Source organism: Vigna angularis, chromosome 5 (assembly GCF_016808095.1).
Source record: "Vigna angularis cultivar LongXiaoDou No.4 chromosome 5, ASM1680809v1, whole genome shotgun sequence".
NCBI classification, from domain to species: domain Eukaryota; kingdom Viridiplantae; phylum Streptophyta; class Magnoliopsida; order Fabales; family Fabaceae; genus Vigna; species Vigna angularis.
Genome location: NC_068974.1, coordinates 34,058,142 through 34,070,451, shown reverse-complemented (window position 1 = coordinate 34,070,451; position 12,310 = coordinate 34,058,142). Strand labels below are relative to the sequence as shown.

Here is a 12,310-nt window from a genome sequence, read left to right as displayed (position 1 = left end):
ATATATATATATATATATATATTGTAATTTTATTTAAATTTTATTTTAAATATGTATTAAATATTTCTTTTTTATTTTTTGCGGGTATCCGCGGGTACTCGCGGATTTTAAAATACCCGCAAGTATTTTTTAAACGAATACCCGACGGGTAGCGGGTCGGATGACGGGTACAATTTTATCCGACGAGTCGGGTTATGGATAGGCACTATCCGTGCCCGACCCGACTCGTTGTCATCCCTACTCATTATGTGTGTATGATTTCACTTGAATTTCATTCATCTTGATCTTAACCCAATTTTATATATCTTAACCTAAGATCAACTCATGGTTGATCCTAATCTATGGATTGACGTTTTCTTTTTCTCGTAGGACTTGTGTTTTTTTTGTTGACATTTTGGTCTTATAAATATTTTTTTTGATTTTGAAGAGCAAACCCTGAACCAAATCGACAGATATTTTCTGTCTTCTGTCTTGGGTCAAGAACTTATTTACCCATCATCCTATCCTATGTTATTCAGTACATTAAATTTAAATTTAGGTTTAATTAGTATTTTGGTTTTAATTTTTGTTGAATTTTTTTTGGTCCCTTTGTTTAATTTATTTATTTTGTTTTAATTAAGTCTCAATTTTTGAAAACCTGATTTAATTAGATCATTTAGGTTAATAGTGTACCAATAATGTTAAAAGACTTCTCAAGTGTCATTTGTATTTTTGTTTAATTCTTTTATTTATTTTTTCCAAAAAAAGATTTTTATGTGTAGGTATGTGGTGTACCATGGCACTCTCAATGTCACTTAACTATAATATTATTACATGTTGTGAGGTATCAGTATTATAATTATTTTATATTCAATTTAATTTCTAGATTTTATTTATTCAATTTAATTCCAATTTTTTTAAAAATAAAACAACATTGTCTCTCTTTACATTAAAACTAATTTTTTATATATAAATCTTATAATAGTATTTTTATTTTAATATATATATATATATATATATATATATATATATATATTTTTGGTACACTACTAATGGAAGATTTAATTAAATTAATTTTTAAAAAATTGAAACTTAATCTGATAAAAAGAGAAAGAGAATCTATTAAGAAAAAAAAACTATTTAAATAATTCTTAAATTAAAAAAATATACATTATGAACAATTATCTTAGCACCGTAGAAGAAATTGTATATCCTAACTCACATGAATAACCAATAAAAGAATAACCCTTTAGAGGGCATACAAGAATCCAAACTCATCACTCACCAAGAGAAAAATCTGGTTCTTCTGGCTTCTGCAAAGCGTTGACAACTTCATCAGAATGCACAGAACCCTTCCTAGTCATCCTCGTACCATACGCAACCAACCCTACTGTCTCACTGTCACTCTTCGACTCAACGTAGTAGCTCAAATCTCTCACTTCTGCTGCTTCCTTTCGCTTCTTATACCGTCTCCATGCAGCTTGTATGAAACACGCAGCCCACGTTCTCCACTGGTGCGAGTAAAACCTAAATAATAAATCACCGTTAATATATCAACATCAAACTCATCAAATCACATATTATCATCTCTCCAACCTGAACTTGTGTCTCAGTTGTTTGCTGTGTAGTCTTCTGAACTGTGACGCCACGAACTTTAGGTCTTCCGCTATGAGGGCGAAGGCCTCCACTTCGGAGATGGCCTTCACGGTTCGAGTGGAGGACGGCAGGATGAAGCTGGGCCGTGGGCCCAGGGCCCATGTCAGCAGCTCCTCGCCGCAGAAATCGCCGGGCCCGATGCGGCACGAGTTGAAGAAACCGGTGCGGCCTCCGTTGGTGGTGTAAGAATCGAGGTGGCCCCTGATTATGAAGAGAGTTTCGTTCACGGGATCGCCCTCGCGAACTAGGTACGTGTTCTCCGTGCACAGCGCCGGCTTCAGCCTCTCGCATATTGCGTCAAGCATTCTCTCGTCCATTTGATCGAACAATGGCACCTGTTCATACGTTTCACATCGTCGTCATCATGATCATCATCAACAACAACAACAGCAAACATGTTTTAAGTAAAAGAGGTAGGTTATTCCAAGATTCATTTCATGTTATCAACTTGTTGGTTGAAATGGTTCTGAAATAGGGTATCAAGTTCCAAACTCAAAGATGAAAAGAGGTGACTAAAAACAAGATGAAATGTGAGGGTTGTTGGATAAAACAAACAGGGACCCTCCACTATCTATGTTTTTGATCTATGCCTCCCACTCTGCACCGAAAGTTGCAATATTTGCAACTTTAAAATTGCCAACCATGCTCTAGTAGCATGAATCACGGAACCACTGCACCAAATATATTTTTGGATCTTTGCTCTTTATTTAATTATAAAGAGGGCATAAATGAATCCTGAGAGAAGCACAGAGAAGGAGAAGAACCACCGAGAATCAAAACCGGTGAAGAAAGAAGCTAAGAGAGAAAAAGAGAAGTGAAGCGTGTGAAAGAAAAAAAATAGAGAGAGTCTATTTTGTGAGTGTGTGATACAGGGAGAGTCTTGTATACCATCCGAGAGGGTGAGATTTATTGAGAGATCCTCAGAGAGTGAGAGAAACACTGTAATCCTACTTTCATAGTGGAGATAATTTTCTGGACTAGGTCCCGTGGTTTTTTCCGAGAGGATTTTCCACGTTAAAATTTCCAGTGTTAATTTTCTCTTTTCTTACGTTTTCATTTTTACGCTTCCGCATAGTGCCCATTTTGGGGTTCACAGAGGAGGGAACAAATACCGCTGTTTCCCAACAGTGGTATCAGAGCTACCGGTTCGAAAAAGTCAGAATCCTGTGAAATTCAAGATGGAAGGAGACATGTTCAAGTTAACTGCAGATAATTACTCGTACTGGAAGCCGATGATGGAAGACCATCTATACTGCAAGGATTTGTATGAACCGATCACAAATCCGGAAATTCCAGAAGGGAAGGCCGAAAAAGACTGGGAGATTCTGAATCGTAAAACAGTGGCTATGATTCGGAAATACATCGATAGAAGTCTCTTTGAGCATGTATCGACTTATACCAATGCGTATGAGTTATGGACAAAGCTTGAATCAATGATTCAAAAGAAGACTCCCAGGAACAAAGCTCACCTAGTCAGACGACTCGTAAAGTTGGAGTACACTGACGACCAGAATATGATCGAGCACCTCAACACCTTCAAAGGTATTGTGAATCAATTAATGAAGGCGGATATGAAGATTGATGACGAGCTACAAGCTCTTCTACTACTTAGTTCTCTACCGGAGAGTTGGGACACGTTGGTGGTCACTCTCAGTAACTCAGCACCAGATGGAAAGCTCAGTCTGGATAACATCACAGACAGTTTACTGAATGAAGAATCCAGAAGGAAAGAAAGGGGATCAAGTAGTCACTCAGAAGCCAATGTTGTTGAGAATAGAGGAAGGAGTGAACACAGAAACAAAGGAAAACGTGAAAAGTCACGAGGAAGATTCAAGTCTCGTTCCAAAGGTTTGACATGCTTCTATTGTGGAAAAGATGGTCACAAGAAGCCAGAATGTAGATTCCTGAAGAGAGATCAGAAGAATGGAACTGTACACCCTGATGTGATAGATCCCAAAAAGAAGTTGGAGGAAAAGACCACAACAGCGGTGGTATCAAATGATGAGAATGTGTTCCTTATCACTGAGGTAAATTATCTAAATATTGCTTTCGATGATTGCACTTGGATAGTAGATACCGGAGCATCTTTCCATGTTACTCCTCATGAGGGATTCTTCTCATCCTATCAAAAAGGAGATTTTGGAACAGTGAAGATGGGAAATCATGTCACAAGCAAAATTGTGGGCATAGGAGAAGTGACTTTGACGACAGAAAATGGAAACAAACTTGTGCTGAAGGAGGTAAGACATGTACCAGAGATACGTCTAAACCTTATCTCAGTCGGTAAGCTAGATGATGCTGGAATGAACAACCAATTCAGCGATGGAAGATGGAAACTCTGTCAAGGAAGCATGATTGTTGCTCGAGGCAAGAAGGAAGGCTCCTTGTACTGCATGCAAGGAAAAATATACAAAGGAGAGACGAATGTTGCTCAAGAAGAAAGTAAGGAGTTGTGGCACAAAAGACTGGGCCACATGAGCGAGAAAGGATTAGAGATCCTTGCGAAAGATCATCTCCAGAGTATAAAAGGACAACCACTTGAATTATGTGAAGACTGCCTAGCAGGTAAGCAGCGTAGAGTGTCCTTCCGTAGATTTGAAAGTGGAAGAAGAAAAGAGCATATTTTGGATCTTGTACACTCAGATGTTTGTTCAACATCTGAAAAATCCCTTGGTGGTGCTCAATATTTTGTTACCTTCATTGATGACCACTCCAGAAAATTGTGGGTCTATCCATTGAAGAGAAAAGATGAAGTTCTACGAATCTTCAAGGAGTTTCACGCCTCAGTTGAACGTGAAACTGGTAGAAAGTTGAAATGTCTGAGAAGTGATAATGGTGGAGAGTACAGAGGTCCGTTCGAGCACTATTGCAAGACTCATGGGATCAAACATGAGAAAGTACCTCCCAAGACACCTCAGATGAATGGAGTAGCTGAAAGATTCAACAGAACGATTGCCGAGAAGGTCAGGAGCATGTTGTCTCACGCAAAACTTCCCAAGACATTCTGGGGGGAGGCAGTGGTGACAGCAGCTGATTTAATCAACTTATCACCTTCAAGACCATTAAACGGTAAGATTCCAGAAGAAGTATGGTCCGGTAAAAATGCCTCATATCGCAACTTGAGAGTCTTCGGATGTAAGGCATCAGTTCACATTCCGAAAGATGAAAGAGCAAAGCTCGATGCTAAGGCGAAAGAGTGCATATACCTTGGTTCTCCAAGAGATGAATTTGGTTTCAGATTATGGGATCCTGCAAACAGAAAGATTGTTCGAAGCAGAGATGTGGTGTTCTTTGAAGATCAGACGATCCAAGACATCAAGAAAGTGGAGAAACCAACATTTAAGGTGATAAGAGATCAAAGCCCTATTGTCATGAACAACTTAGGGGGAGAGACTCGACAAGCTGAGACAGTTCAGGAGTTACAACTTGATGAAATGGCTGAAGAAGCAGATCAACCTAATCTGACGGAAGAAGATCAACCAATTGAGGATGCTCCGCAAGAACCCCAATTGAGACGATCAACAAGACAGAAGCAACCGTCAAGAAGGTATTTTTCAGATGAATATGTTAATTTTACTGATGAAGGTGAACCTCAAAGCTTTGTAGAAGCAATGGAGATGGAAGACAAAGGCAAATGGTTGCAAGCCATGGAAGAAGAGATGCAATCCTTAAAGGAAAATGAGACTTATGATTTGGTAGAATTACCAAAAGAAAGGAGAGCATTGCAGAACAAATGGGTGTTCAAGCTCAAGAATGAAGAGAACAACCCAAGCCCAAGGTACAAAGCACGAATTGTCGTGAAGGGGTGCAACCAGAAGAAAGGAATAGATTTTGACGAAATATTTTCACCAGTGGTGAAGATGACATCCATTAGAGCAATTCTCGGTCTGGCAGCAACACTAGACCTGGAGATTGAACAACTGGATGTCAAAACAGCATTCTTACATGGAGACCTAGAGGAAGAAATTTACATGAAGCAACCAGAAGGTTTTGAAGAACCAGGCAAAGAACACTTGGTGTGTCGTCTGAAGAAAAGTCTCTATGGTCTGAAGCAAGCTCCAAGACAATGGTACAAGAAATTCGATTCCTTCATGATTCAACATAATTTCAAGAAGACCTCCGCAGACCATTGTGTGTTTGTGAAGCATTATGAAAATGGTGAGTCCATCATACTTCTCTTGTATGTTGATGATATGTTGATTGTAGGGAAGGACAAAATTAAAATAGCTGCTCTCAAGAAAGCATTGAGCAAGTCTTTTGCCATGAAAGACCTGGGTGCAGTAAAGAAGATACTTGGAATGAAAATCTCCAGAGATCGTTCTAGAAGAATGCTATGGATATCTCAAGAAGATTACATTGAGAAGATTCTCAAAAGGTTCAACATGCACAATGCCAAATCTGCTCGTGTTCCAATTGCTGGACATTTCAAACTTAGCAAGTCGCAATGTCCAAAGAATGAAGAAGAAAAAGAAGAAATGAGCAAGGTACCCTACTCTTCTGCCGTGGGTAGCCTTATGTATGCAATGGTTTGTACAAGGCCAGATATTGGCTATGCTGTAGGAATTGTGAGTAGATTCCTGTCAAATCCAGGAAATGAGCATTGGGAAGCTGTTAAGTGGATACTAAGGTATCTAAGAGGATCTGCCAAAAGAAGCTTGTGTTTTGGCAATGGAGATCTAAAGCTAATCGGATATTCAGACTCAGACATGGCTGGAGATGTCGATTCAAGGAAGTCAACATCAGGTTATCTGATTACTTTTGCAGGGGGAGCTGTTTCTTGGCAGTCAAAGCTACAAAAATGTGTGACATTGTCTACTGCTGAAGCAGAGTATGTAGCGGTGACTGAAGCCTCTAAAGAGATGCTATGGATGAAGAATTTCCTAAGTGAATTAGGACATGATCAAGATGATTATGTGGTGAATTGTGATAATCAAAGCACCATTCATCTAACCAAGAACCCCATGTTCCATTCACGCTCGAAGCATATCGACGTGCGGTATCATTGGATACGAGAAGCGCTGGATGAGAAGAAATTGAAGATAGAGAAAATCCATACAGACTTGAATTGGTCTGACATGATGACTAAGTCAGTACCAACCAAGAAGGTTGAAGATTGTTGTCAAGGTGCTGGTGTCATGGTACCTTCCAACTAAGTCAAAGACCGGATGGAGGACCCATTTTTTTTTTTTGTTTTATGGGGGAGTTTTGTTGGATAAAACAAACAGGGACCCTCCACTATCTATGTTTTTGATCTATGCCTCCCACTCTGCACCGAAAGTTGCAATATTTGCAACTTTAAAATTGCCAACCATGCTCTAGTAGCATGAATCACGGAACCACTGCACCAAATATATTTTTGGATCTTTGCTCTTTATTTAATTATAAAGAGGGCATAAATGAATCCTGAGAGAAGCACAGAGAAGGAGAAGAACCACCGAGAATCAAAACCGGTGAAGAAAGAAGCTAAGAGAGAAAAAGAGAAGTGAAGCGTGTGAAAGAAAAAAAATAGAGAGAGTCTATTTTGTGAGTGTGTGATACAGGGAGAGTCTTGTATACCATCCGAGAGGGTGAGATTTATTGAGAGATCCTCAGAGAGTGAGAGAAACACTGTAATCCTACTTTCATAGTGGAGATAATTTTCTGGACTAGGTCCCGTGGTTTTTTCCGAGAGGATTTTCCACGTTAAAATTTCCAGTGTTAATTTTCTCTTTTCTTACGTTTTCATTTTTACGCTTCCGCATAGTGCCCATTTTGGGGTTCACAGAGGAGGGAACAAATACCGCTGTTTCCCAACAAGGGTTTGTTCAAGTAAAATTTGACGAGTGAGTGGCTTACTCGTCGAACTAGTTCGAGACAAAGGTGGCGCTTGATGTCTCTCCGAAGATCAGCAGGAAGTCCTTTGAGAAGAGCTTCTTCGTCTACCCCTCGTGTGGCTAGCCATTTATATTGGTTATATTTGCGCACAGATTGTCTAAGTTCTGGTGGTAGCTGCCTGTGATGCATCCATTGTTCTGTATCAGTTCTCCTCACCCTCCACTCTTCCAAGCGAACAGTTGTTGATTGGAGATATGTCTGCCAAATATAATGATGAAGAACAAAGTTCATTCAGGGTGGTCAAGTATTTTCTTACATTTCAATGCTATAAGACTAACTAAAATTATAATAGTTCTGAGGTTGATTTTAGGCTCAATCTCTATAACAGAAGAGGACATGGAGACTCAGGCATACATCAAACAAATTTTGTTTCTTGTAGTACTGGCTGGTAGAACAAAGCCATCTTCAAACTATGTCATGAACTTATATGGAATTGAAGATTTCTATCAACAGAGTTCTAAGAATGAAACAGATGAGAATTCTGAGCAAAATGTATGAAGCACAAATACCCTCCAAGTAATTAACAATGATTTTGGATGATACAAAGCAGATTGTGGTCCTATGTTGCGGCATTACTTTATCAAGACATTAAATTAATGGCTGAAATATGCAAATTAAGCAGCAGTAGCCTAAGAGAGATAATTTATAGACACTTAACCTGCATATTGCCAATAAGCAATGCAAAAAGAACCAGTCCAAGGGTTGCAACAACAATGGCAAACATTATTTCTCCAACAAAAGTGCTGGTAAGAAGACCTTGTCCCAATGAACTGCACAGAATATCACAAACCATTAATGCTGAAGGGATAGAAGATAAAACGCTTCTTTTAGTGAGTGGTTGTCACCCAGATGAGAGATTTTGCTCTATTTGCTCAAGAAGACAAAATGAGATAGAGAAGTATAGCATTTTGAAGCGTATGATTAAATGCTTAAGGCTAGAAATTCCTACTTTCTTTTGTTACAGGTCTCTGCATTTAGTTGACCATATATCCTTCCAAATAAGAGTTACCTTAGATTCCTTAGGCCCCACCAAAGACAAAAGAAGTACTTGTGAAAGAATGATGAGGTGGTAACTTGGGATGCCACAGCATCACCGTATATACCAAACTGATAGAACTTAGCCTTTGGCGAGCATAAAAGTGTGATATTACTTGCAATAAACCAGGAGACCCTGGAGGAGTCTTCAACCCTTTTGCAGTCAAAGAATCCATATTGGCAAGATTGCTCCATATCACAGACACTCCTCCAGCAGGCTTCTTGTCTTTCAATTGATAGAAGGTACCAGCTAGCTCCTAAAACCTTCAACCAAAACAAAATGAATATTAGTAAAGTATGCTAAATTTTCTTTATTGATATCATTGAGGTCATAATCTTGTAAATGTAAAACTAGATTTTCCTCAACAAAAATGTTAAGAAAATTGTAAAGAATAAAAAGGAAAAGGCTGGCACATATACAGTGGGAGTGGTAAGGTGAATTTGCTTGAGCAACAATCAAGGAAATGCAAGTTTCAATATACTCACATGGCTAGCCAACATGTACAGAACCAAGTTGTAAACAGCCCCTGCCCATGCTGTTTCTGTCACAACTCCCGTAGCTTTTACAATTTGGGATGAAAGTGGAAAAATCAGAAACAACCTTGGTAAATATTGGAAAATGATGATAAAGCGAAGCACATTCTTTGTGTTTGCCATGGTTGAACCTCCGAGATTGGGGATCACAATCCAAATTAACACCTGTGGCAAACATAACAGCATCAATTTTACCTATCAAGTCAAAGAAACACCTTGGCTTTCATCAAGATAAAGGAAAAAGTATAGTAATTTACCTGAGGAAGAGGCAATGCAGCAATGAAGTCTAGACCAAAACCCTTTCTCAGGTACCTAGTAGCTATCTTGGTAGTGCCTATGACAAGTTCTCCCCTCCCAAATACCCGAGAAGAAGGAGCAACATAAGCTGTTCGAAACTTCATGAGAATCTGAATCATGTAAAACACATCTGCCATTGATCTTATCATTGTGAGGAAAACTTCAAGTGCTGTTCCAATATCAATGCACACTTCATCTCGAACTAGTGGCAAATAAAAGAACAGAGGGTCCACAAACAACGAAACTAGACATACTACCAAGAAAATTTTGTTCCATCGGTGAATGGTTTGTCCCCGGGGATCTAATAGTGTTTTTTTTCTAACTCTCTCGTAATCCTCTGAGAATACTCTCGACAATACTCTAGCCTTCAAGAACTTCCTTGTTTCCGTCAGACCCTTTTTACCCCTTATCTCAGCTAATCGTGTTCCATTGTTCCTGATTCCCTTGCCACTATTTGCAGTCGGCAATTTTACCAATTCAGGGTCATCTTGAAATCTGTAAAGTGAAACTTTACATTAGAGGCTAATAGTATAGATTATGAAAATCACTTTGAAAGACAGCAGCAATTGACTCTTGTGTAGTATACAAAAGTATAAAAGCTACACAATCTGAGAAAAGAGTACATAGTAACTTAGAACTTGAAAGGTAAACTAGGAAGGAGACTCACCTTACAAATCTTGAACAATCAGAAGCCATTCTGACTTTCCACAAGTATCAGTTTCTCTCAATCAACAATATATGTAGGTATGTATGTATGTATATCACTGGTTGAATCAATGTTTGTTGGACGAATCCATGTTTGTTGGGACCAGGGATTTTGTGAAACAATGATTAAAATATACATGAAACTTGGGGATGAAGCTATCCAATTGAGAATAAAAGTTACCTATGTGATAGAATCTCTGAATAATAACCTTAAACCTTAAATAAATTGCAGTTGTTAAATTGAATGTATTCAAAACCCAAAATTTATATCTTATGTGCTTGTATTCTTATGAAAAGTAGGAGTTAAAGAAGGCACCAAAAGTATACAAATCAACCACTAACAGTAGCCAAAAGATGGAACTTTAGAAATAGGATATGGATAAAATAAACCATATATAGAGTCACGGATTGTGTGAATAAAAATGCAGTTTTTGTGAAAGTTTAGCTGCTTACAGCTATTCAAATTGACAGACAGTGAAAAAGCAGCAATTAAAGTGACACAAATTCCAAAGAATTTGACTAAGCCACGTCACATAAAGCCAACCAATTCGCTCTAGCAACAATCTCTTCTCAGTTCCAGCCCTTGTTTCACCATTAGCATATGACATAAACGCAGAAATGTAAGAGGGTTGAAAAAAGGTTAAAGGGTTGGTTGCAAAATGAGAGAAGACATTATTACATAACACCCCCTAAAAAATGGATGATCATGTACAGCCAAAACGAAAGACAAAACCGTATTCACAACCCAAATGGTGAATTTAAAAGAGTTGAAGACGGAAGAGCCAATGCAAATAGAAAGAAAATGACTTGAATGCTAAAAAACTAACACAAGAAAGAGAAATGAACAGGGAGAAAAGGTAGTTTTTGAAAAGCGTGTAGGTATGGATGAGAGTGAGGTGTGTGAAAGTCCAACCAAGTAAGGTATCTGGCTGGAGACAGAGAGGAAAAGATGACAGTTGCTGTTTGCTTTCTTCAACGTGTGAAGTTGACTACGTTAGATACGTTTTTAGGGAACCTTAACATGTGTCATTTTCTTCTCACTTTTCAGCCACTTTATCTCATTATTATATCATACATCTACCATTCAAAACCATAAGGATACAGTAACACATTCATATACAGATTTGAGCAAGTTAAGATAAGGTGTTGCAAGTTAAAATGATTAATAATTCCATAAGGAAAGGACATGAAAAACGATGTGGGACACTTGACAGCAATTTCTTTTACGACACTGTTCCACGTAATTATCGGAACAAAGGGGTTGTCGGTGTGTTGTAGTTTTCTTTTTCAAACTTGAGTTACCACAACGTTATTCTCATATTGCCATCAATAACAACACTCAGGAAGTAGTAGAAACAAACTGATTTACGTTTGATTCTACTGTAACTCAATTATAATCCACTAATCTTGATTTTTTTTTTTGGAATCATAGATTAATTCGAAAGAGGATTATTATAACTAAGTTCTTGTGATTTATTAAAAATATTTTATGAGTTTTATAAAATTGTTAAATGTTTTATTAATGAGTAATTAGTAGTTTTATTTGTAAAATAGTTTCTTTATTTGTGTGAGATTCTTATTTACTGTGTGTTGTATTATTGTTTATAAAGAAACTATTTGTGAATGTTAAAATCTAACTTAAACAAGTTATATATGAATTAATTTAGTTTAGGTAAATTGTAATATTTATACCCTTATTTCAATTAATATGCATATCTTATTTATAAAGCATCTTTTTAATTTTTTATACTCTATTAAATAAGTTTACTTTAAAGTAATATACATATTCCTTATTTCTGCGTAAAAAATCTTTGCAATTAATGTTAAGTTATAGCTTTATTTTCTTCCTCTCTTAGATTAATCTTTATAATTCATCTTTGTTTATTTTGTGCAGACCTTTTTGAAAAATATTTATTTAGTTATTTATAAACGAAAACCTTCTATTTATGTACAATAATATTTATTTTATTCTTAGACTATTTAAATTATGCAAATCATGTCATGGGAAATTGATATGAAAACAATGTTATTAATATTTTAAATAAGTATATGAAGAAATTACGAGTTTACACTCACATATTTATATTTTAGATGTTTCTTGAAATTATCAACGCTTTTCCTTTGCCACCTGTCTATCATCACTAATTTCAAAGTCAATGGTCATATTAAAATTCTTCTATTCAGCAATATTTATCTTGTAAGTGAACGTACATAAATTCATTCTTTAAAT

General features: G+C 37.2%; 1 protein-coding gene across 2 annotated transcripts; it reads right to left on the bottom strand.

Moving 5' to 3' along the window:
* Positions 1-1,131: 1,131 nt before the first annotated feature.
* Positions 1,132-10,805, bottom strand: LOC108339434 (protein CNGC15b). Of its 2 annotated transcripts, XM_052878599.1 has the most exons (8): positions 10,043-10,805; positions 9,336-9,870; positions 9,031-9,243; positions 8,519-8,808; positions 8,168-8,279; positions 7,471-7,707; positions 1,576-1,970; positions 1,132-1,506 (listed from the first exon to the last, which is right to left on the bottom strand). In XM_052878599.1, exons 1-8 carry the CDS (start codon positions 10,069-10,071, stop codon positions 1,257-1,259), a joined length of 2,061 nt encoding a protein of 686 aa, XP_052734559.1. In that variant the 5' UTR covers positions 10,072-10,805; the 3' UTR covers positions 1,132-1,256. The 2 variants fall into 2 exon arrangements, with proteins under 2 accessions (XP_052734559.1, XP_052734560.1); XM_052878600.1 differs by lacking the exon at positions 7,471-7,707 and having other exon boundaries at positions 1,133-1,506; positions 10,043-10,804.
* Between the last annotated feature and the right edge of the window lie 1,505 nt (positions 10,806-12,310).